This window comes from Pelophylax lessonae, assembly GCF_965119305.1.
Source record: "Pelophylax lessonae genome assembly, chromosome: 13".
Lineage (NCBI taxonomy): Eukaryota > Metazoa > Chordata > Amphibia > Anura > Ranidae > Pelophylax > Pelophylax lessonae.
Genome location: NC_138780.1, coordinates 123,606,370 through 123,633,340, shown reverse-complemented (window position 1 = coordinate 123,633,340; position 26,971 = coordinate 123,606,370). Strand labels below are relative to the sequence as shown.

At 42.0% G+C, this 26,971-nt stretch overlaps 1 protein-coding gene across 1 annotated transcript in view; it reads left to right on the top strand.

Annotated features, from left to right (window-relative positions):
- ZNF106 (zinc finger protein 106) overlaps positions 1–26,971 on the top strand; it is a 110,085-nt gene that overhangs the window by 5,254 nt on the left and 77,860 nt on the right. Inside the window, exons 3-4 of the mRNA XM_082275520.1 lie at positions 13,553–13,747; positions 22,489–24,495. Of these exons, the coding sequence (XP_082131646.1) occupies positions 13,553–13,747; positions 22,489–24,495 (2,202 nt within the window). The remainder of the gene's footprint in view (positions 1–13,552; positions 13,748–22,488; positions 24,496–26,971) is intronic.

Sequence of the window (26,971 nt, the reverse complement as noted above, 5' to 3'; positions counted from 1 at the left end):
TATAAATATGAAACCCTGCACCTGTTCCTGGTTTTAAACTTTTGCTGCTGCTTTTACTGCTTGTAATACTGTATTTAAAAAAACCCACAATGATATTTTAAACCGACTGCCACTTTACAGAAACCAAAAGCTAACGAAAAGTATGAGGTGTAGGCATTCGACAAAACGTTGGCACTTCTTAATAAGATCAAAGATTGGCTTGTTAGAGTGGCCCGGTATTCAGGCAATGCAGGGGGCACTAAAAAGTCTTTGCAGTTATTTTGCAGGCACCTCTGAGTACCTGTCAACAACCGTGTGTTAAAGTGGTTGTAAATATGGATAAAGTGTGAACAAAGCAAAAATTATTTTACTGTTTGCTTGCCTGTATCCAAAACGCAGAGTGTGATTTATCAGTGTTGCCTCTTCTCTCTGTTACAGTGCATCCGGAGAGTGTTCACAGCGCTTCAGTTTTTCCACATTTTCTGTTACAGCCGTATTCCCAAATTAATTAAATTAATTATTTTCCTCAAAATTCTGCAAACAAAACCCCATAATGACAACGTGAAAGAAATTTGTTTGACATCTTTGCAAATGGGTTAAAAATAAAAAATCACATTTACATAAGTATTCACAGCCTTTGCTCAATACTTTGTTGAAGCACCTTTGGCACCAATTACAGCCTCAAGTCTTTTTGAGCATGATGCTACAAGCTTGGCACACCTATTTTTGGGCAGTTTCTCCCATTCTTCTTTGCAGGACCTCTCAAGCTCCTTCAGGTTGGATGAGGGGCATCAGTGCACAGCCATTTTCTCTCCAGAGATGTTCAATTGGGTTCAAGTCTGGGCTCTGGCTGGGCCACTCAGGGACATTCAGAGTTGTCCCGTAGCCACCCCTTTGTTATCTTGGCTGTGTGCTTAGGGTCGTTGTCATGTTGGAAGATAAACCTTCGCCGAGGTCCAGAGCGTTCTAGAACAGGTTTTCATCAAGGATGTCTCTGTACATTGCCGCATTCATTTTTACCTCGATCCTGACTAGTCTCCCAGTTCCTGCCGCTAAAAAACATTCCCACAGCATGATGCTGCCACCACCATTCTTCGCTGTAGGGGTGGTATAGGCCAGGTGATGAGCAGTGCCTGGTTTCCTCTAGACATGATGCTTGCCATTCAGGCCAAATAGTTAAATCTTTGTTTCATCAGACCAGAGAATTTTTGTTTCTCATGGTCTGAGAGTCTTTCAGGTGCCTTTTGGCAAACTCTAGGTTGGCTGTCATGTGCCTTTTACTAGGGTAGTGGCTTCCGTCTGGCTACTCTACCATACAGGCCTTATTGGTGGAGTGTTGTAGAGATGTTTGTTCTTCTGGAAGGTTCTCCTTTCTCTAAAAAGAAACGCTGGAGCTCTGTCATATTGACCATCGGGTTCTTGGTCACCTCCTTGACTAAGGGTCTTCTTCCCGATCGCTCAGTTTGGCCAGGCGGCCCGCTCTAAGAAGAGTGCTAATGGTTTCAAATTTCTTCCATTTATGATTGATGGAGGTCACTGTGCTCATTGGGACCTTCAATGCTCCAGAAATGTTTCTGTACCCTTCACCAGATCTGTACCTCAACACAATCCTGTCTCAGAGGTCTACAGACAATTCCTTGAACTTCATGGCGGGGTTTATGCACTGACATGCACTGTTAACTGTGGGACCTTATATAGACAGGCATTTGCCTTTCCAAATCATGTCTAATGAACTAAATTTACCACAAGTGGACTTCAAACAAGTTGTAGAAACATCTCAAGGATTATCAGTGGAAACAGGATGCACATGAGCTCAATTTTGAGCAAAGGCTGTGAATACTCATGTACAGGTGATTTTTTTTTTTTACATTTGCAAATATTTCAAACAAACTTTGTTCACATTGTCGTTATGGGGTATTGTTTGTAGAATTTTGAGGAAAAAAATTAATTGAATACATTTTGGAATAAAGCTGTAAAATAACAAAACATGGAAAAAGTGAAGCACTGTGAATTCTTTCCGGATGCACTGTACAAGAATGAGTCACTTCTGACAGGTTTTCCAACACCAAGAGATAAAATTGTGATGGGGATGAGAGCTCTAGCAAACTTCGTAGCTTTAGCTCTGCATTCTTCTTGTGTGCTGTGAAGAGGTGATTGTGTCCCTTCCCTCCAATCAGGGCTCAGGGGTCTTCTAACTGAACTGTACAGTGTGTAACTTCAGCTACCCACCCCCTGAAGTTTTACAAGGTTGCACAGGAAAAATTGCTGCATATAATCAGGTACAACTTATATAGGAGGATTTATTTTGTCTCTGTGTATCATCTGAGGCCAGTCACTTTAAGTAAGTTTAAAAAAAAAAAAAATTAAAAAGGGAAAAAAAAAGTTAAATTATTATTATTATTTTTTTTTTTTTTTTACATACTAGCCATATGATGATGTACTGCACTGGTGACTATGTAAAACAGATTGTGAAAAAAAACACCCAAACTTTAGATAATTTCTTCAGTTTTCAAAAAAATATGGACAAAAAAATTACAACTGTCCTGGCATTTTAAGGGCCCTTAAATGAGGCCATTAGTACATCAGAATTTATACATTTTTCAAATATATACCATAGTTTATGGTATACCATATACCATAGTGGTGCTATAGCTTTCACACAAATACCACCAAAAGAATGCTCTTTTTTTGTGAAAAAAAATTATATAAATTTCATGAATGACCACGCAATTGTCAGTTAAAGTAGTGCAGTGCTGATTATCAAAAAATGCTCTGGTCATGAAGGGGGGAAAATCTTCCGAGGTTAAGTGGTTAAATAGTTTCTGTTGCTCTAAACAACCAAACACAAAGCTTGATTAAAATCCTCTATTTATTTTGTTTTTCATTGTGCAGTAAATTTATCAGATGTTCATGTAAATTAAATGTAAAACATGGTCTGCCTTCCTTTCATACACTCCTGCTATAAATACTGTAAATACATGTGTTTTACTGCAGCAATTGCATACATTCTTTCAGGGCTTAGAGGTACTGAAATTTATGTAACCTAATTTGTTTGTCCTACACATGTAAATGTAAGATATGCTAAATCGCTACTTCGGAAAATATGGCTGTGTGAAGGGTTTTAGCTCTGTCAGTATGAAGGAATGTGCATAGGCTGAGAATCCTGTGCTTGTACCAGAGACTAGCCCAGGCATGTGTACTTAAAACATTGCCAGTCTTTCCTTGGCTATAGTAGCTTCAGGTGATCAGAAGCTCTTTCACAGTGTTTTTAGCTATAGCGGTTTTTAGCTTTTTTTTTTATTTTTTTTTTTTTATTTTTTTTTTTTTTTTATTTAGCAAAACTATACTCCCATAAAATAGCTGCTTTTTCAGCGTTTTTAATCTTTTATCAGAGTTGGAGCATTTTTACAGTGGAAAAACTCAAAATCCACTAGTTCTGGGATTTTCTTCCTGCCAGAAAATGCTCCTGGCCCAAAAACGCTGATAACGGCCTATGTGTGCATGGACACATAGGATAACATGCTGAAGAGTTTCTGGCTGTAGAAAAAAAAGTCTTAAAGCGTAACTCCACTTTTAGGTCAATCTTTGTTTATTGAAAAAGAAAAAGAGCAAAAACTTTTTGTTTTACAGAGCATACATCAAGAATAAAAGAAAACCTACATATAAGTAAATCACGGGTATACAGCAGTAGTCAGTAATAGGTGCATGCCTCACATTGAAACCTTCAGGTCCACAAATGCCCGAGTGGAGATTAGTGGTATAGGAGAACCTATCATAGCCCAGGAGGGGTATATGTCACCTGTGGCAGAGAAATGAATAACAACAATGATATAAAACTCGCTAAAGTGGGTATTAAAACCAGAGCGGTAATCAAGTATTGAAGTCAGTGGCTTATAACAAGGCACTATGCCAGATAAGGCTGAGGAGCAACATGTGAAAACCATATGAAGAACTACATTCATAGACAATGACAGATCTGTAGAGATGTAGAGGAAAGAGCAAAGCAAGGGACTGCAGAAGCAGAAAGAAAAACGAGGAAGGACCAGGAAGTACAAATAGTAGAGATAGATCAGAAGGGGGCCGCGTGCATTCCACTATGTCCCACTGGCACCAGGAAAATCTGGAGTATCAATCCGAACACCAAAACGTCCCAGGACATCCACGTGGCGGAGAACCGTTCCTCCTCGCCCCCCCGCCCACGCCAAAAAATTCTCCATGTCCCTAATTTTGTCCAACTCCAGGGTCCACTCCAACCTATAGGGTACATGGGTAGTTTTCCAATGTCTGGGGATCACAGCCCTGACAGCTGCCAAGAAGAATCTGAGAACATCCCTCTTAATTGTGCGGAAGGAGCCAGGCACCAGAGACAACAAGGCCAGTTCTGGTGTGGCAGAGACTGGTCGCCCGAAGCTGGCAGTACAGAGCAATGATGTCGTTCCATAACCTGTGGATCTGTGGGTATTCCCACCAAATATGTAAAAGCGTGCCCCTAGATGACATGCACCTCTAACAGACGTCTGATTGGAGAGGGTCAACATATTTCGCTGAAGAAGGGCACCTGTACCATCTGGTCAGGAGCTTGTAACCCTTCTCCTGAACTCTAGTATCGGGGGACAGCGAGTGGGTCAGAGCGAAACATTTACGCCAGTCAACAGCTGAAAGAACTCAACCTAGTTCTTTATCCCAAGCAGCAGTGTAGGTCGGCAGATCAGGACGGAGGGTATTTAGAAGCAGAGAGCACAGCAGGGACACTGTGTGCATGGGGGGATCGTCTTGAAGCAGGAGGGCGTCGAATGCCGATGGATCCCCGCGAACATCAGCCATGTAACTCCACTTTTGTGAAAAAAAAACATTCCCCTCTGGGTGATCTCTGTACGTTTACAAGGATTTTAACAAACTTTGTTGCAGATTCCTACCTTTGGTTATTCTGAAGAAATCATTGTTTGTTCCTCTGTGCCTCTGTGCTGAGTGGGTCTTCTAAGGGGCGTGGTTTCATAATTATCTCTCAGCTGTGGCAGCTGCAGTGCTCTAATGAGGAAAGCTGCTGGGTCTGCATCCTTTTAGAAGTAACGTGATAAATAGGTGTGCTAGATCTGATCAGTGTATAAAGCCAAAACAAACCACTGAATAATAGTAAATTATAATGTTACCTTGGGTAGTTAATGTGAAAAATTATAAAAAATAATTACAATATATAACAATATGCAAACATATAAGTGATGTAAAGCAAACAAGTGAATGAGTCCAAAAAGTCCAACAACAAAGAACTGAAATCTTCTTAAAGGTGAATTGTGAGTGAAGGTAAATGTGCAAAACACAAAATCCCTCTTAGCACCAGGGTGTAGAAAATGAAGAGGTAATGCCCTTACCAACTCCAAGATATCATGCACTTTGTGGAAAACAGCCAATGTGATGTGCCCGAAGAACTTCCCACCTTTCACTCATCCACCCGGTGTAAGGTATGCAAAAACTCTTACCAGAGGTAAGTGTATCACAAGCCAGATGGGGAGTGATGTTGATCTCCAAATTTACAGGCAATGTATTCCCTTGCAAAATCCTGCTCAAACTCTTATTGCTGTGGAGAGGTATGCTCCTTCTTTGGACCTCTCACGATACCCAGCCGTAGATAAGCATCCACATAAAAGTAAAAAAACGGGCAATAGTGCATTACCGCTATAAAACGTTTTTATTGAAAGGTAGAACACTTACAATTGAGCTGAATTTGAAAGGAGAATGAAATCTGAATCGTGGCCGCTCTGCAGTGTGGACCACGAATGGTGACAGCGCAGCCTTCTCCTCCCTGGGACCACCATTCACCACCCAAAGTAACATTATAATTTACTATTATTCAGTGGTTTGTTTTGGCATTATACACTGATCATATCTAGCGCACCTATTTATCACATTATACATTTTACTCTATCCAGGTTAGAGTTTCGGTTGCTGCTGGAAACACCTCTTTTTTGTTTGCGCACCTTATTTTTCACTATCCTTTTAGAAGTGTTGCTATTGGGAGTATCTCACCAAAAATGACATTTTTGTTGCAGGGGATGCCAGAAATCTGACTTGTATCTTAGTGCAGACTTCTGGGAAAATTGGGGAGCCAATCACACAAGCAGGAAATGATGTTTCTGGGGTGTGGTCAGTACACATTCTGTGTACAGAACAGCTCCAGGTAGCCATATTGCTTTGCATTTTCAGAAAATTACAACAGCTGCAGATTGAAAAGGAAAGGAAATTTTTATTAACATTCAATTACAATATGATTTGTGTCGCAATTGCATATGCCATATTGTTTTTCTATATTTGCTACTTTTTTCCCCACGAAAGTGGAGTTTAACATTAAACCAAAAACAGCAGCTGTTAAAACATCCAGTGTCTGTGAGGCCTTACAGAGAGAACAAGTAGACCAGGCAGCATATAAAAATGGAAAAAAAAAAATCAAGCTTTGCTAACAATAAATTTAGAGCAGCCCTTTTCAAAATGCTAACCCTGGGTTTCTCAACCAGGTTTCCGTGGAACCGTAGGGTTCCTCCTGAGGTTGCTAAGGGTTCCTTGAGCAATGGGCAATTTCTGCCTCTCCCATATGTTCCCAATGACACCATTGTTCCTTTTTAGCTATCTGTAAGGGGGTAATTCTTTGCAATGATGACAAGAGTAAGGAGCATTCTTCCCACTGACTGTCACACTGTGTCATGAGTTGTAGATTTTTATTTTTAAACAGGGGTTCCCCAAGGCCAGAAATGTATTTCAAGAGTTCCTCTGGGTTGAAAAGGTTGAGAAAGGCTGTTGTAACCATTGGGGAACCTTTGAAATAGTTTTTAAGGTATCTGGTAACTCCTGCTAAATCCAATTTATAGGGGGGCAGAGGATAAAATACCCCTTACACTGGTTGTCATTGGGAAGCATACCCTCTTACAGTAGTGGTCAGAATGCACTTCTACTGACATTGGTGACATGCTTCTGGCTGCCAAGTGGCATTGGCCCTGGAACTATGCAGGCACTATCAGACGAGAGATCCACCAACAACGATGCTAGAATGTCAAAAATGAATGCTCTATTTCGGTGATCTCCAAACTGCAGCCAGAGGGTTGGACATGGCCCTTTGCTTGCTTGTGTCCTGCCCTATTGTTCTTGTAAAATGACAATATGTTTTCTGATTTCTTTGGGCACAATTTTTTTCACTGACACCAATGAAGGGCACAATATCTCCCAATAACACCAATGATGGGGCACGCTTCCTACCAATGACATTGACAATGGGCACAGTTCCTCCCAATGACACCCACAATGGGCCCCAGTGACACCAATGATAGGGCACAAATTGTCTCAATGACACCATAAGATGGGGAATTGTTTACTCCTACTGATACTGGGATATTTTGTACTCCGGATAGCCACAGTCCGGCTTCCCTAGAAAGTTTGAAGACCCCTGCTCTAGATAACATTTCATTTTATATGAAAATTATCATTATATCAACAAAGTCCTCCAAGTTGGGTACAAATTAAGGTGCCTTTAATACGAGAGATTTTCACACTAGTGACAACTTACCTTCTCTTATAGCTATGGTCCGGTCCCTTGCTATCCAAAGCAGCTAAGTGTCAAACTGCTGCTTCCCAGTGTTTGAGATTCCAGAGTGTTCCAGAGACTGAATGAGCAACTTCCATAAGCAAAGCCATTACAGTTTGGTGATTTTGCCAGCAGATGTCTGTCAAATGTGTTCTACACTCCATCAATCATTGGAATAACGCTTAAATTTGCTTGAACTACCTTTTAAAAAATGGGTTGCTACTAACGACCTCTTGTCCATATTTGCTGCAAAGGGTCCCCTCTAATGAATTCTCCCAAACCTGTGAACCCTGAAAGGGATTTTGTTTTGTTTTTTCTTTTGTTTTTTTTTTACCTTAGTGGCCAGGCCTGGCTACAAGTAGCTGTCACCAGCAGCGCCTAAACCATATGATTGCAGAATACATTGAAATACAAAGATACAAATGGGAAATGGCTGATTACATTGTAACAAATTTTGCAATTGCAGCCCTTTGTATGATGCTGACATGACCAGATACTTCTCTGATATTCACACTTGTGCACTTGTTCACACAGTGTTGTGACTGGCCTTTTTCCGCACTAGAACAGTCGTCGCCGCTAGGTCACGTAAAATTTGCAGACATTCTGCATTTCTTTGCAGCGTACAGGTAGGCACCACATGTCACCGCACAGTAGTGCAACACACCGCATTGCTGTGCAATGACAAGTGTCACTTTGTGCATTTAAAAGAAAAGTAGACGTAAAAAAGTGCGCTGTGTGATGCACTGAAACGCGATTTCACACCACCCCTCTCACTGTGGTTCACTGCACACACGCCAAATTCAGTTTTTACGTAGTATGAACAGCCCTGTGTGTTTTGTAAGTGTGGTGCATTAAAAAAAATAAATAAATCCTGCGTTTTTGCACATTTGGAGCTGTTTGTAGTCAAATGATATAAAGTCCACCCACCCAAAACTGGTTGTTCTTTAAACCTTTTTTACATCCCAAACCATTAACATATAATACCTTGTGAATGAAAGTATTACCTCTAGTCTCCAGAGAAAGCAAAAAAAGACCCTTTCAGTTGTTCTCCCCCACACTGCAAAAGTTAATTGCTCATTAATGCCTGGGGTACCAGGAAAATGGACTTTTACTCACCTACTCCTCTCCTCAAATTGCCCTGTTTTTTACTGGAAAAAAAACTGCACCTGTGAACTGGTTGACTTAGGAATTTGTGCTACTATCGAAGTATCCCTAGTGTGTGTGTTTGTTTTTTATTTAACTCACATTAGAGGAATATTGAGACTGCCATTGTTGCCCTTTCAGCCTTGATGTATCTGACTTCAGTACTTTGCGTGACAGGTTTGGGAGGGGCATATTGTAGACGGAGGGCTAGTTCACATGTGCGCCAGTACCCTGTGTTTATGCAACATTTTTTCAGCATTTTTAGAAACTCATAACTGTCCTGCCATGAATATTACAATTGCATCACCCAGTGCTGTTTACACAGGAGAGGCAGACTTGTGTTTTGTCATGTTAACCACTTACCTACTGGACACTTAATCCCCCCTTCCTGCCCAGGCCACATTTTCAGTTTTCAGTGCTGTCGCACTTTGACAATTGCGCGGTCATGCAACACTGTACCCAAATGAAATTTTTATCCTTTTTTTTTCCACACAAATAGAGCTTTATTTTGGTGATATTTAATCACTACTTGGTTTTTTATTTTTTGCTAAACAAACAAAAAAAAAAACTGAAAATTTTGGAACAAAAACCAAACTGTTTTCCTAGTTTTGTTTAAAATTTGGCAAACGGGTAATTTTTCTCCTTCATTGTTGTGAGCTAATGAGGAGGCACTGATGGGCACTGAAAGGCTGCACTGATAGGTGGCACTGATAAGGTAGCACTAATAGGTGGCACTGATGGGCACAGGTAGGTGACGCTAATAGGCAGCACTAATCGGCATTGATAGGTGACACTGATGGACACTGATTTGCACTGGTAGGTGGCACAGGTGGGCACTAGTAGGTGGCACTTGTGGGCACTGATTTTCACTGGTAGGTGGCATTGGTGGGCACAGATGAGGCGGCAGTGGCTCTGTGTGCGGAACCGATGTCCCTCTGACAGAAGCCGGTCAGCACGAGGGGGAAAAAAAGCAGATTACCAGCCCTGTTTACATCACGTGATCAGCTGTCATTAGCTGACAGCTGATCACGTGACAAGGGGTCAGGCTCATGCACAGGAGGACGTACATAGACACCCTCCCGGCAATTTAGGCCTGTGCTGTAGCCATCTTTCAGCTGTAGCGCAGGTCAGAAGAGGTTAAAAAGTAAGGTGATTTTAAAGTTAAATTTGTTTTCTAAATCGCAAACCTAGAAACCTAGAAAAGTGACAGCAGAAAAAACACGGAGTAATTCATTGAGTTAGCCTGTGTTTTTTTTTTTTTTTTTTTTGTCTTGAGTATAGATCTATATTTGTCCCAAGCATGTTTGAAGCCATTTACTGTTGACTGACTCACTACCTCTGCTGGAAGGTTATTCCAAGCATCAACTACCCTTACCTTTCCTCCAGGTAGAACAAAAAACTGCCCCCTGAACCTTATTCACCCCCCTTGATATAATTAACGGTTTCAAGCATGTCTCCCCTTTTCCTTCTTTCCTCTAGACTGTACATATTACATTCCTGAAGTCGCTCTCAGTATGTTTTATCCCCCCGACTTTTCACCATTTTTAAAACCTGTCTCTGCATTTGTTCGATCTTATCAATATCTTTTTGGAAGTGAGGTCTCCAGAACTGGACACAGTCTTTTAAATGAGGTCTCACCAAAGATCTATACAGGGTAATCAGGAATTGCATCACCCTGCTGGTAATCCCTCTGGTGATGCATCCTAGAATTATTTTTGCTTTCCACACTGTCTGGCCACACGGTTTGCTTATTTTGCAATCATCTGAAATAAGTACCCCCAAACATGTTATACTTACCTGCTCTGTGCAATGGAATTGCACAGAGTGGCCCAGATCCTCCCCTTCTGGTGTCCCCCCGTCGAGATTCCTTACTCCTCCCTGTTCTTGGTGTGCCACCATAGGAAGCCACTTCCTATGGTGGCACACCTGCAAGTTTGACACCGAGCTGCACTGCCTGTAGCTGTAGACACAGGCAGGGTGGCTTGCCCCACCCCCCACCTCCACTCCATCCTTACAGGATTTGACTGATAGCAGTCCAAGCCAATGGCTCACGCTGCCTCAGCAAAGACCGTGGGATCCTGGAGAGCCGCTGCAGATGGGCACAGCACTTGATCAAGTGAGGGCTCAGGTAAGTATAAGGGGGAGTGAGGAGGTGATACCAATACCTAACATTTTTACCTAATGCAGGAAATGCAATGCATTAGGCTTTTTACCCCCTTTAAGCAGCAGCATGTCTTTTTCTTGAGGCATCTAAGCTTGTCAGCCACCTCCATTGATTTCAATGGCAATGCTCTATAGTTGCACCTTAACAGCACCTATAGAATTTTATGGTGTGTTAGTGAAGCATTTATAAAGTATTAGCTGGGTGATGGGGTCGAGAGGCAGTGGATGCTCCGGTATCCCAGAATACGCTGGAAAATAATAGAGAACTAGAACAGAGCTGCTCCAGTCACCTTCTGGTTGTAAAGAACAGCTAAGTGGTAACACAGTTTGCTTCTGTGTGCAGGCAAAAGTGTCAAGCCAGCAATACTAACAGTTTTTTTTTTTTTTTTTTTTTAGCAAAGTTAAAGCGGAGTTCCAGCCTTTTTTATTTTTTTTTTTAAATCACCCCCGTGATAGTCACCAAATATGTATTGGAAATCGGCATATGCTGCATATGCCAACGTTTTCTGTGTCATTATAAGTGTTAGTACTCACTGTAGCCTTCTAATCCAGCAAGTGTCCATCCTGAGTGTGGGCATCTGAAGCCCACTAGGAGTCTCTTTCGGGATAAGGTGCTGCTGGCTACCCAGCAAGCACCTCTCGATCTCACGCATGTGCACTGGGACATTATCACGGCTGTAGCAATGGAGCCTAGCATTGCGTCATTTCTGGTTTAGAAGTAATGCAATGCTAGCCGCGAAGGATGCCCATTGGCTCCTGGGATTGCTTACACTGGTATCCCAGGAGCCATTGCGAAAGAGGATATGACGTACTTCGCTGCGGCCGCGTTTGGATGGAAGTGGATCTTTTTTTTTTAGAAGAAAAGGTACTATATATTAAAAAAAAAAAAAAAAAGAATGACTCTATCCAAAAGGGAATGGCGGAGTGATCAGCAGCACATGAAGATTTAGATGCAAATTAGGGTGGCGCTCTGCTTTAAGCTGGACCAAGCCAAGTGTCAAAGAAATCAAAGTATACAAATCCCTCTTGCAGAGAATTCACAAAAATATCCGCAATCACACACCAACCTAACCACGCCTCAAAGTAGATAATTTCCTTTACATCACTTCCTCTTTAAGCACTTCCAGCTAGAAAAGCAACACTTTCATGGGCATTTAATCAAGCATTTTTTAGGCTTTTACAATGCTTCATAAACCTAGCGAAAACGCATCATAAATGCTATAAGTGCGTTAATGAGCATTGCTTTGTTCTTCTTCATAATCAACACATGTGTGAACGAGCCCTGAGTCACCTACATTTGTATTCTGCCAAACTGACTCAGAAAATATTAAAGCCATTGGATAGGCATGCTAGCCAGGCACCTTGAGATTTCTAAAATCTGGAAATGATGGATCACAAATTTCCCTCCACACAGCTCTACTTTGATGTTAGTTTACCTAGCACTCACATAGTATACAACTCTTCATAGAGTACAAAATACCGCTCGCATCAATATATTCCCTTAGAAGGGCTTACTGTCTCTGCCTACTTCTGCCTATGCCCAACCAATTGCTTTGTTTTTAAATAAATTGGTGAAGTTTTCCAATTTCTGCTTTGTGTTAAATTTCTGTTTGTGTCCCCATTGGGATGAGTTTCCCTTACTTCCTGTTCGTACAGGATAGGAAGGCACAGACCGAAAAAAAAAAACCCCTTCCTAATGTTTAATTTTGTCTGTGTGCCCAATGGAAAGATTTAAAAAAAAAAAAAATGTGCGTGCGCTATATATATATATATATATATATATATATATTAGTGTGTGTGTGTGTGTGTGTGTATCCAGTAGGCAATAAAATCCAGACCGAAGCTCAAACCTATTCACACTATTCAGGAAAAAAAATGAAGGGTGCATTTGAGCTAAATGTGCTTATACAGAACGGGTGTCTGCTTGTCTGTCTGTTACTATGAGAAGAAGTCTATTAGGTATGCTGGTTCCTGAAGCCAATGCCACTTTCTGCACAGTTTGATCCATCTGTTGTAACCCATGTGCTCCTGTAGCATAATGCATAGTTTGTTCTATTTTGTTTGTCCATTTTAAGTGTGGTTAATACTAGGCAGTCCCTTTCATCAGCTGTGAAGCCGGAGTTTTCAAATTCCCAACCTGCGTTTCAGCTGTCCAGGCTCTTGTTTCTCCCTAGTGATTGGCTGGCATCCCATCCCCCTCATGCCCTTTCTGAGCTTGTGGGAAGAGTGTGATGCTAGAAATAAAAGTGAAATCTGTCAGTGAGGCAGCTCACAGCAGCTGACACCATGCTTGGGCTTCAGAGCTGAGACATCTAGCTCTGTAGCCTACCTCCCCTGCCTGGGTTGCCATCCAGCATGCTGTGTGTCCTCTATGGGCATGATTTTCAGTACAACAATTAAAGAAGATTTTTTTTTCCTTTTTGTTTTCCTTAACAAGCTTTGCCTCTTAATTGTTGGAGAAAAATCTATCCTGGTTTTTTTTTTTTTTAAATACAATTTTTTTTAAAACGACATCTGTGAAATAACAAGATATAGCAGTTTAGCAGCCTTTAAAGAAACTTTCCCTGTGCCAGAAAGTTACTTGGTGCTGCAGCGACAGTCAAGGAGACACTGCTCTTAGAGGACACAGCATAGCCTGCTTTTTTCAGCAATGCCTATTGGAAGAATTGAGCACCCCTCTTTTGCCTCTATCCCCAGGGACTGCAGTCATGAGTGCCGGGTTTGCAGAGTGACCGTGGTGGGCCTTTCAACCTACGCCAAGCACATATCCAGCCAAGGACACAAGGATAAAGTTTATGCCTGGGACAAAGAGGGATCAAAGGAGGAGGATGATGAAGAATACTTTGATAAGGAGCTCATCCAGTTAATTAGCCAAAGGAAGGAACAAACCCAGTAAGTATACATGTATTTTTTTTTCTTACTTTTATATGACTTCTGCACTATACCTGAAACACTAATTGTCTGTTAGTATGGAAATATCATTGATCAGCTTTTTTTCTGGTGGCAAGATGCTATCTTTTGTCATCTGTTCATGTACTGTAGGCTGCCTATTGTAATATGTTTTATCATCACATGTGTTTTATGCATGCTATTAAAGACAACTTATCAGAATTCTAGTTAAACAAATTACATATTTGTATACACCCTCTGCAATTGTACTTGCATATATTGACTTGGAAGCAGTTACTTAGAAAGTTTTTTGTAAGGCTGGAAGCTTTGCTGATGTATGCACATTACTGTGTAAGCACATATGCCAAATACATGTTTTTGTGATTTATAATGTATGTTTGACTGTATGAGTTGTTTATCCCTTAAAGCCAATTAGGTTTACCGATTGTCACCAATACAGGTGTTCCATTACTCTTTGTAGGTGACGGTGACATGCTTCTTGCAGGGTACAGAACTAGAAATGACAACTTTCTGTCAAAGAGACCCTGCACTGTGCAACATAATGTATTATGTCTGTCTCCAATTTCTTTCATGTACACATTTATCTGTTTTTGTATGCATGCTGATTGAAATCCTTTAAAATTTCATGCCCCCTATGATCCCACCTTCCCTAATAGCATGGCAGCTCTCTAATCTGTCTACTTGCACAGCCAGGGTTGGACTGGCACTGTCCTGTTGGCACTTGCTCAGCCAAGAAGCTCTCCAGGCTCACAAACTGCATATGCTTAGTAAGACCTGTGCTTTTAGGCTGCACATGTGTACGATTTTTGTACTTAATCGTAAAATCTTTCTTGGTGTACATTGAGGGACACAGGAATTTTTAAACTGTTGAGATATACTGTTGTCTGCAGGAGAATTAGACACTGGTAAATAGAAAAAATAAAAGGTAGCCTCCCTTACACTCCTCTTTTACTCAGCATGCATCAGTTTTGTAAGCCAGCAGTAAAAGAGCCAAGAAAGAAGCAGAGGCGTGGGACCTTTGTCCTTCAATAGACTCCAACTCCAAGAAAAACAATTTTGAGGCAAGTACAAAAATATTTTCTCTTTCGTTCATTAAAGGACACAGCTCCAGAATCTTCTTGACCATTGGGGTTATTCTGCCCCCTACAGGAGTAGCAGCAAAGGTTTTCCTCAGCTACTCGGGTATTCACAAAGGTGTTGGCCCTGGTGTTAGCATTGTTGCAAAAGTGGGGGATCGCGCTAATGGGATACCTGGATGATCTTCTGCGAGCAGAGTCTCTGACTGTTCTAAAGGACAACCTGGATATTACTGTGTGAACTCTAAAGGAGTTCGGTTGGAAATTGAATTTCCAAAAATTGGCCCTGGTTCCATCCACCAAGTTGGACTATTTGGGTCTAACTCTGGACTCCGCCTCAGCCAGGGTGTTTCTTTCGAGGGAAAAACTCCAAAGGCTGCAGGATGCGATTCGGCTCCTGTTGTGCAGCAGTCGGTCATCTCTCAGTACTTGAATGTGGGTGCTGGGCCTGATGGTGTCGACCTTTTGTGGCGGTTCCATTTGCACAGTTCAACAAAAGACCTCTGCAGAGAGAGATTCTCACCAAGTGGGACAAGAATCCACAGTCTCTAGATAATCTGATTCTGTTCAGCCGGGGTACGCAAGGGTCCCTGATTTTGTGGCTTCGCTCTCCGGCGCTTCGACATGATGAATCCTTTCTTTCCCTGTACTGGACAGTGGTCACCACGGATGCCAGCCTCATGGTGGGGAGGCGTCTTGGCAACGGATTGTGCTCAGGGGGTCTGGACTCTGGAGGAATCCAGACTACCGATCAATATTCTGCAACTTTGGGCAATGCGACTTTGTCTGGCCCATTGGACCTGTCCTCTTCAGGGGTCTCTGGTAAGGATTCAATCAGACAATGCCACGGCCGTGGCGTATGTCAATCATTAAGGGGGACACAAAGTGTCATGGCGGCTTGGGAAGTAGCCGGCATTCTAAGGTGGTCCTCTTCAGGGGTCTCTGGTAAGGATTCAATCGGACAATGCCACGGCCGTGGCGTATGTCAATCATCAAGGGGGCACACAGTGTCCTGGCGGCTTGGGAAGTAGCCGGCATTCTAAGGTGGGCAGAACGTTTCGTTCCAGCCCTCTCTGCTGTGCATATTCCAGGGTTGTAAAAGTGGCAGACAGATTACCTCAGTCAACAGGTGTTGGACCTGCGAGAGTGGTCACTTCATCTGGAGGTGTTTCATCAGCTGTGTCTCTGGTGGGGAGTTCCTGAGGTGGATCTCGTCTCAACAGGAAGGTACAGAGATTTGTGGCAAGGTCTCAGGATCCTCTGGCCGATGCCACAGGCGCACTGGTGGCTCCTTGGGGCCAGTATTGTCTGATATCCGGCTTTGCCCCTCTAAAACCTCTGCTGAGACTCCTGCAATGGATCGAGGCAGAAAGGATTCCGGTCATCCTAGTGGCCCCAGACTGATCTTGCCGGTCTTGGTACACAGATCTGGTGCGGCTTGTCGCCGATGTCCCTTGGAGGCTTCCTCTCAGAGAAGATCTATTGGCTCGAGGTCCAATCTTCTATCCTGCTTTACAGTCACTGGCTTTAATGGTTTCGCTGTGAAAGCCAGGTGCTGAAGAATAGGGAGTTGTCTGAATCGGTGGTTCCCACACTGTTAAAAGCTAGAAAATCTACCTCTAGGAAGATTTACCATTGTGTTTAGAAGACTTGCATTGCTTGGTGTGAGTCTCTGGGTGTTCACATTTTGGCATTCCTCCAACAAGGTGTAGAGCAGCGTCTGGCCTTGGGTACCATCAAGGGCCAGGTTTCCGGGTTTTGTGGTTTTCTTTCAATGTCCTTTGAATACGCATTCTCTGGTTTCTTATCTTTATTCAGTGGGGTTTCCGTTGCCTCAGTGGGATCTCCATTTGGTGCTGGCCGTTCTTCAGAAACCGACTTTCGAAAATATGTGCGAGATTCCGCTGACTACATTGTCCCAGAAAGGTAGCCTTCTTGGTGGCTATTATTTCTGCATGCAGGACGTCGGAGCTATTCCAGATGGATAAGACAAACGGTGGTGCAGGTCTATTCCATCAAGAGTCAGATTCCTACTTTACCAGTTAAGGCGCATTCTACTTGGGCGCTTAGTGCCTCTTGGGCCTTCCGTCATCAGGCGTCAGTGATGCAGATATGCAAGGCGGCCACCTGTTCGTCCGTGGACACTTTCACAAAATTTTACAAAGTGGATGTACTGGCATCTGCGGATGCTGCTTTTGGCCGCAAGGTTTTGTAGGCTGCTGTTTGAGAGGACCTGGTCCTCCTTTGGTGGGTGTATTGTTTTTCAGGTGAGCTTCAGTTGTTTCTGGTTGAGCTCCATTTTACCTGGTTGGCTAGGTTTTAGCCTTTTTTGGGGGGGAATTTTTCTGTTGTGTTTTTTCCCAGCCCTCATGTTAGACACTGCTTTGGGACGTCCCCAATGGTCAAGAAGACCTTGAGCATATATAAGCAAGGGCTCAAAGTGCACCAGACAGGTGGCACAATCTTGAACCTGAAAAGGCTAGACCAATGCCAAATGTGGTCAGCTGAACAAACAAATGAGATAACATCCAGAACAGACCCCTGAAAAAAAACATTGCAACACCTCTGGGGAGGAGAAGACCAGCTGATCCATCCCAAAAAAGCTGATGCCGTAAAAAACCCTGTTCCTAAAAATTAGAGAAAGGAACAATACCGGATTGTCTGGCCAGACAAGGTAACAAATAACCTTGAAGTCTTCCTGAAGTCTTCCTGACATATGAGAAATTGGGTTCCTAAGGAACACTCATGCAAGGATAGGCAGGAAACAGAAACCGCTACTCCAAACTGGTGCATGAAACACCAGCATAGCAAGGGACAATAGACTTCCAAAAATTGTGTATATACAGTATCTCGAAAAAGTGAGTACACCCCTCACATTTTTTGTAAATATTTTATTATATGTTTTCATGTCACAGCACTGAAGAAATGACACTTTGCTACAATGTAAAGTAGTGAGTGTTCAGCTTGTATAACCGTTTAAAATTGCTGTCCCCTCAAATGGCTCAACACACAGCCATTAATGTCTAAACCACTGGTAACAAAAGTGAGTACACCCCTAAGTGAAGATGTACAAATTAGACCCAATTAGCCATTTTCCCTGCCCGGTGTCATGTGACTCGTTAGTGTTACAAGGTTTCAGGTGTGTATGGGGAGCAGTTGTCTTAAATTTAGGTGTTATCGCTCTCACTCTCTCATACTGGACACTGGAAGCAACTCATGGCAAAGAACTCTCTGAGGATCTGAAAAAAAGATATGTTGCTCTACATAAAGATGGCCTAGGCTAAAGAAAGATTGCCGAGACCCTGAAACTGAGCTGAGCTGGCACCAAGTCCATACTGCGGTTTAACAGGACAGGTTTTACTCAGAACAGACCTTGCCATGGTCGACCAAAGAAGTTGAGTGCACGTGCTCGGCGTCAAATCCAGAGGTTGTCTTTGGGAAATGGACGTATGAGTGCCGCTAGCATTGCTGCAGAGGTTGAAGTGTTGGGGGGTCAGCCTGTCAGTGCTCAGACCATACGCCGCACACTGCATCAAATTGGTCTGCATGGCTGTCATCCAAGAAGAAAGCCTCTTGAGGGAACCATGAATGCCAACATGTACTGTGACATACTGAAGCAAAGCATGATCCCCTCCCTTCAAAGACTGGGCCGCAGAGCAGTATTCTAACATAACGACCCCAAACACACTCTTAAGTTGTGCGATTTTAGAGTGCAGCTTTAATCCAACTTTACACTCTGGATCAAAGTCGCATCAAAGTAGTGCAGACACCTTTTCAAAGTCGCTGATTTTTAAAGTGGCATAGATGGGAATGGGTGTCATTGAAATCAATGGGTTGTGACTAGTCATTCAACGTTGTGTCACATGACAAATCACACTAGTGGAAACAGAGCCTAAAACTCATTACTCACGTGTAATGAGCAAAAGAAATTGATCTGTATCCTTCTAAACTTTCAAAAATAGTCAGATGTACATTATTTCTTTCATATATTGCGCTGGTCGGGTGATCTCTCTCTCTGTCTCTCTCTGTCTCTCTCTGTCTCTCTCTGTCTCTCTCTGTCTCTCTCTGTCTCTCTCTGTCTCTCTCTCATGAAGACAGGAGATCGTGTAGGATAGTAGGGATGGGGGTGGTGCTGGGCAGGTCTAGGCATGCCTGTCTAAGAAAGACCTACAAACTTTTTTCAGGAAGTGAAAGACAGCTTAGCAAGTTCAGATAAAGGGAGGTAGCGTTGTCTGTGAAGAACGGAAGCTGATTGTCCAGCTAGAATAAGAATTTCTAAGCTAAACAAGCAGCTAGCCAGAAAAGGAATAATATCAAAGTTAAAGATATTTAACATACTATTATTAGGAAAAATTTCATTTTTGACTGGCGTTTCCCTTTAACCACTTTACCACCGGAGGATTTTGCTGTCTTCCGTCCAGGCCACTTTTTGCGATTCGGCGCTGTGCGACTTCAACTGACAATTGCGCGGTCGTGCGACGCCGTACCCAAACGAAATTTACGTCCTTTTTTCCCACAAACAGAGCTTTCTTTTGGTGGTATTTGATCACCTGTGCGATTTTTTTTTTTTATGCTATAAACAAAAAAAGAGCGTTTATTTTGAAAAAATAACAATATTTTTAACATTTTTTTATATGAAATTCCCCCCAAAAAAGATGTAAAAACCAATTTTTTTAAAATTTTTTGCCCAATTTGTTTTCTGCTACCTATGTTTGGTAAAAAAAATCGCAATAAGCGTATTTTGATTGGTTTGCGCAAAAGTTATTGCGTTTACTAACAAAGGGAAAGATTTCTGTCATTTTTGGTGTTTTTTTTTTTTTAACGCGTAATGGCGGCGATCTGCAATTTTTTTTTTTTTTTTTGCGGGACTGCGACATTGCGGCGGACAGATCGGACCCTTGACTGACATTTTTGACGCTTTTGGGGGTACCAGTGACATTACTGCAGTAATCAGTGCTATATATATGCACTGTTACTGTAAAAATGACACTGGCAGGGAAGGGGTTAATTTTATTGGAGAGGGAGGGGTTAATGTATGCCTGGTGCTTACTGACGTGTGGGGGGGGGGGGAGGTGACTGAGTGAGTCATGGACAGATCGGATGTCCAGCTATGCTGAACAGTCCGATCTGTCACTCCCTGTCACTATGGAGATCCGCCCGCTGTGTTTACACACAGCGGGCGGATCTCCAGACTCGATCCCCGACGATCGGGTAAGAGCAGCGGCGATTGCCGCTGCTCCTCCCCTGGCCCGACTCCCGCTGTGAATGAAAACAGCGGGAGCGAGCCTCCGGCGGCGCGCAAGCGCCGCCCAGAAGGGGGAGTGTCTGACGACGTAGTACTACGTCGTCAGACGATAACGAGCCACTCTGCCGCAGTAATATTACTGTGAGCAGTCGTAAAGTGGTTAATCAGGACAACCCCCATTCTCATAAATGCATTGGTAGGGTCTACATACACTTTAACCACTTAAGCCCCAGGCCTATTTGAGACACTTTTTGTTTACAAGTTAAAATCAGTATTTTTTCCTAGAAAACTACTTGGAACCCCCAAATATTATATATATATATATATATATATATATATATATAAATATATAAATTTTTTAGCAAAGACTCTGGAGAATAAAATGGCGGTCATTGCAATATTTTTTGTCATGCAGTATTTGTGCAGCGGTCTTTAAAACACAATTTTTTTGGAAAAATTACAAATAATCACATTTCACTGCATTTAAAAAAAAAAAAAACAAACCGTAAAGTTAGCCCATTTTTTTTTTTTTTGTATATTGTGAAGGATGATGTCACGCCGAGTAAATGGATACCCAACATGTTACGGTTTAAAATTGTGCACACTTGTGGGATGGCGACAAACTACGGTCAATAGAAATCTCAATAGGCGACGATTTAAAAAAATTTTAACGGTTACCAGTTTAGAGTTAGTGTGTAGCTCTTTTTTTTTAAATTATTGCTCACTCTCTGGTGATCGTGGCGATACCTCACATGTGTGGTTTGAACAGCGATTTCATTCGCGGCTCGTCTTCCATATGCGTTTTCTTTTGTGCGTGAGCTAACGGCGACGGGGGGCCGCTTAAATTTTTTTTTTCCCCTATTTATTTATTTATTTATTTATTTATTTTTAACTTTATCACAGTTTTAAAAAAAATAAAGAAAAATCTGATCACTTATATTGCTGTCACAAGCAATGTAAACATCCCTTGTGACAGCAATATGCAAAGACAGGTACTCTTTATGGAGGGATCGAGGGTCTAAAAGACCCTAGACCCCTCCACTACACTTCCATGTATTCAAAACGCCGAAAACTGCATTTTTGAATACATTTAAATTTGTCGCCTTTTAGCAGCAGAGTAACCTGGACGGGATGTCATGGACGCCGCCTCCGGGTTACGTCATTGGAGAACCGATCGAAGCCGCTTCCGGCTTTCACCACGACTCCATCCAGCCGGCGGTCGTGCCAGCTGGGTGCTTGGTTCTCCCGGTGGCACGGGAGACCCGGGCAAAGCCACGGAAGGCGGCGGGAGGGGGGTAATGACCGAGCGGCTCCTGAGCCGCATCGGTTGTTACTCCTGGAAAGCCGACCGCCGGCTCTAAACAACGGTACCGGGGTGATGCCTCTAGCTAGAGGCATCACCCCGGTCTAACGCCGCAAAGTTAGCCGACGTAGCCCTACGTCACTTTGCGGTAAGTGGTTAAGGAAAATGAGAAATCAGTAAAGCTTTAACGACACTTTTTGTGCAGTAGTTCCCTTTTTGGACCTACATGCTCCTAACTCAGGTAAACATTTTGTGAAATTTTCGGGGGAATTACCAACTTACGAGTCAAATTTGAGGTAGTTTTTACTACTGCTACTTTAGGTGCCTCTAGCTACAGCAGCAACATTCTTGAATAATTACTACTAGTTTGCAGGTGAGCAAACTGATGGTAATGAGCCAGCGATGAAATGGACTCTATTATGAAGTGTAGGGCATGGCTTTGCTGGGAAGCTGTATATGACCACTTTCTGCACAGTACTGTATCCCCGACCCCATTAGATCCGCATTATTTTGATTGACAGCACATAGCAGTGAGCAGATTTGAAAGCCATTGTTGGACTAAATAGTGGCTATGGATCTTCCCACTGCCATGAACTGTCAATAAAAAGTAAGGAGGATCTGATGGTGAACTAGTCTCGGTTTTCCATCAGGCTCTGCTCACCCCTACTAAAAACGCCTCCGCTATGCGCCTGTTAGTGTGACAACAAGCACAGTGGCTAAGTAGGGAACCGCATAAGGGAAAGAGCGCACTGAGAAATAAGTTAACAATATGGACACTGTCACCGAAGTGCCAGGCTCCGACTGATTAATGTACTCGTCTGTGAAAAGACAACCATTATGCATCCCCCCCAATATCTTTTTGCATGCTTATTCAACACACTGCACATTTTTTGGCAAGATGTACAAAAAGGAACATTACATTTTGTATACTTTACCTTTTTTTTTTGTCAGTTGTGTCACCCAGTAAACTAATTTTGAGATGCATTTTACTGTGAGTTGTATTTTATTGTGAGTTGTATTTTATTGTATTTAATCTCATCAGAAAATTAAGCTTACTTAGTCATGGTCAATTATATTCATTGTTTTCGTTTTCTGTTAGGCAAGATGATACCTGCAGTATCCCCAAAGATCAAGAATATCAGAGAAGAGATGAACGCCTATCACATCCAACTATAAATCAGCAAGACTGGCAGCGAGATTTACCGGAAAGGAGCTGGCAATTGCAAAAGGACAGCTTCCGCAACCCTAGACCGAATTTCCTTCATTCTGAATTAAGCCTCAATTCCAATCGGCATCTTCCTGGTCCAAGGGGGCGAGCTGGATGGCATATGAGCAGTCAGACCACTCAACAGTTGGTCCATGTCAGAGTAGAAGACTCATGGCATTTAACTGCAGGGGGGGCAACTAGTTGGCACCAAAGAGGCACAGGCAGAGGTTTTCACTGGCAACCAGAGGGAAAAGGAAATTTTCCCAACCAGCATTCTAGAAACTGTGGTGGAAACTTTCCACCTTATCCTTACAATAATAACCAGTGGAACTTCGGTGACAATGTTGAAACTTTACCACAGGTGAGAAATTGTCCACAAAGACACTGTGATACTGCTCTGGACCAGAATTCTGGGTGGTCAATGAAAAATAACACCTCAAATAATGAAAGATTCAAGTGGAAAAATGCTGAAAAATTTACCAGCAGCACAACTGTTTGTGCAAATTTAGATAAAAACTTTTCGAACAAGACAGACGATTTTACTAGCGATAACCACATAGAAAACTTTATAGACTTCAGATCCTCTGAAAGCTCAGATTCAACATCATCCAAAACAAAACCTACACTTCCATCTGAGAAGAACAGCCTTACAAAAGACAAACAGCACAGGTGGTCTCCATATCCATCACAGAAGGCCTCAGATCAAAATGTTCCACCAGTTGCTGACAAAAATGTCACACCTTCCTCAGAGGAGACAAAGCATGGAGAACTACAAGCAGACCAAAATAATGATTTAGCCAAACATAAGGTGGCAGAAGATATGCAAGCCGAGCAGTCTGTCGACAAGAAAAGTGACTTCACGGAGCTGAGGAGCTCTCGTATGCCTTCTTTAAAATCCCCACTTCGCAACATCCCAGATAATAAAGCTTTAGCTTTGAAAAAGGATCAAAAGAATCCTTTGAAAGGTGTAAAATTGTCATTTCCACCTTTTGGTGAGAGACAAAATCGGCTAAGTGCTCTCAATTTAGAAACCATTCGATCCAATAGTATTTCCAAATTTCACAGTGCAGCTAAGAGCACAAAGAACAGTGAGGGGGCACAAGAGAATAGCAAAAAAGAGCCAGAGGAAACCCTTCGTGAGGTTTTGCACAAAGCAAAAGAAATGCTGCTTAATAGCCAGGCTATGCGGAGCTGTTACAACCAATCTTTGAGTAGGGAACCTAGTGATCCAAAGACAGGCAGAACTGAGTCAATAAATGACCTTTTTCAAAATGGCATTTCTTCTGATGAGATCTTAGAAGATGCTAGTGATGATGATTTCTTCAGCAATGTTCCTAAAACAGAAACTGTAGTGGAGTTGCCCAGTGATAGCTCTGATAAAAATATCTCTCCCAAGGCAGATGATAGCACAAAATCTTTGGAGCAAATCACCACCAATTCTGGTCTATTTATTGGAAAATCTACTGAAAAATGTTCCATGACCAATGAGTCTCATGATAGTGGCCATTATAGCATTTCTCTTCAATCTCAAGACTTTAATGAATGTGAAAATTTTGAAAATGTTTCTGATCTTGAACTTCAGAAAAGTGCTGCCCATTCTTCTAATCCAATATTACCAGAACTGAGCAAGCTTGGACTTCCTGTTTCCCTCCAGAGAGATCTAACTAGGCATATTAGTTCGAGAAGCAAACCCGGAACACATCTTCCAGAGCCAAACCTCAACAGCGCACGTCGCATTAGGAACAAAAGTGGCCATCGTAAAAGCGATGGTGACAAGGATTCAGGACTCAAACCAACCCTTCGTCAGATTCTGAATGTATCAAGAAGGAATATAAACTGGGAGCAGGTTATGCAACAAGTGACAAAGAAGAGACAAGAGCAAGGCAAAGGTTTGCCAAGGTTTGTCTTTATGATGTTGCATTTGGGTAGAATAAGAGCTTTTCATATGCTGTAACCTTTTTAATTTAGTTTTGGGTAGAGTAAGTCTGGTCAGTTTATTTCTACTAAGAGTATGTAACTACTTTATAACCGATCATAGAAATTGGAATGTAATGGGCGAAAAACAGCCCAAAATCCATTACAGACGTACTACAGTCTATTAGTGGCTTGTTGTCCCTACATTGATTTTTAAGCACACGTTAAAGCAGTATTAAACCCAAAAGCAAATATTTATTATGTTGTAGCTTGCCAATTCGTAGATGTGAGATGAGTCCAGCCAGGAAGTCTGTTGTTTTTCAAAAGAACAAGCTTTCTAGCAGATGTAGCAGTGTACAGAGATGAGACAAACCATTTACCACTGACAGGGGTGCTAATAATGATCTGCTAAAACCTTTATCCTAAAGGAAAGAAATAGGGAAAAAATAGTGTAACGATTACAAAGTGTGAGCTGGAGTTTGGTTTCAGTCTCCCCCCAGACTGACAATGCTAGTGTCCAAAGGTTCCCCCTTCCCTTTGCTCATTCATCCAAAGTGGAGGCACTCTCAATACAGGAGGTGTGTTACTGGCCAAATTACCAGGTAAAAACAGAGGGGGGGGAGCCTAACAAAAAGAAAACCAATACAGCCACCACATTCAATGATTAGTAAACTGCAATACATGTAAATAACATTTCTCTGTCGCTCATTGACAGACGCAGATTCCATTTCTTGATATCCGTAGGGTATTACTGCCCCCTACAGGAGTAGGACACTAGGCACTAGATACAGATTGGGAGCTACCCCTTAGGTGCCATAATCCTAATATTACTTAACGAAGGAAAGATGGATGGTACAAAGTAAGTTGTCCAAACATGTATTGTGGCGGACTTTCAAGGCACACGCTGAGTAAGCATACTTATTTATTTAAAATAATTATGTTTATTAAGAAAGTTTTAAAAAACATACAACGAAAATTGTTTAAATGAACATTAACATGAATATTTTTTCCTATACATTCAAGGAGTAGTATATAAACATTGTTGACATGGTGAGGGTTACAGTTGTTTATACAAATCTGATAAGGTCAACGCGTTTCGCATTTATGCTTCCTCAGGACCTCAGATGGTTGAGTAACCTCTTGAAAAACAGAAAATATGTCATATATTACTTTTTCATATATATATATATATGTATAGATGTATCCATCTACAGTATTTCATATAGATAAGTTACATATGCATGCATATTACTGTATGATCACGCAAACACGAAAAGAGTGAATAGACCCACCTCCTCACATAACAGTGTATCATACTGATCGACCGGGGGCTAGACTCGATGGAAGGGGCCACCTCGGACCATAACCACCTAAATTGATAGGTTTATCAGATGACATTGTATAAAATTCTTTTTTAGAGTTACTTTTAGCATATACTATGTATGATATTCCATAATACTTCATAATTACCTTTTGAAGAGTATGGATGAATATAGGGAGAGATAGGACGGCTGGGTAGAGGATAGTATGCAGGTCAATTGGGCTTGTTCCACCTGAGTGTGAGCAATATGTTTATATTTATATTCCATATAGTGATATATATGATATTAGTGGTATAATATATTTTTTCCTTTTTCCCTTCAGACTTCCTGTGCCCCATCCTATGCCAACCTGTACCTGGGGGGGTGGGAGCGGACACTTTTTTCTGACGACAGCCTTTCCTGTCATCTTCCGCACGTCCTCCTCTGGCTCCGTTACATAGACTATGTGTTTATGTTGTGGACGGGGCCAGAGGAGGACCTGCGAGGATTCCTTGATGCTTTAAACACAAATCAATACAATCTCAAATTCACTCATCAAAAAAATAATATATCTATACCTTTTTTGGATATAACAATATCCATCACAAACATTGGGAAAATTGAGACAACGTTATACCGCAAGCCAACGGCAGGTAACACTGTGTTACATGCACAGAGTTTCCATCCAAAACAACTAGTGAGTAGTATACCATACTCCCAATATCTACGATTGCGACGCATATGCTCTAGTGAGAAACAATTTCGAATGGAGGCCAACAATCTACGCAACAGGTTATTAGCGAGAGGCTATACAACCACTACATTACGGAAGGCCTTTAATAGAGCGTGCAAAAAAACTAGGGAGGAACTTCTCTTTAACAAAAAAACTAAGAATATAGAAGACAATGTTCGTATTGTCACCCCATATCACAAGCAGCACCAGATAGTCCGAAACATCTTGCAACAACATTGGTATCTGCTTAAGAATGACAACATCTTGAGTAAATACCTAAAAGACTATCCAGAAATTACATATAGGAAGGCAAAGTCAATCAAGGACAGAGTAACTAAAAGTCATTTTGTAGATAAAAGGAGTATAGAGGAAGAAAATATAACAGGTACTTGGCAATGTGGAAATTGTGACTTCTGCGAATGGATAT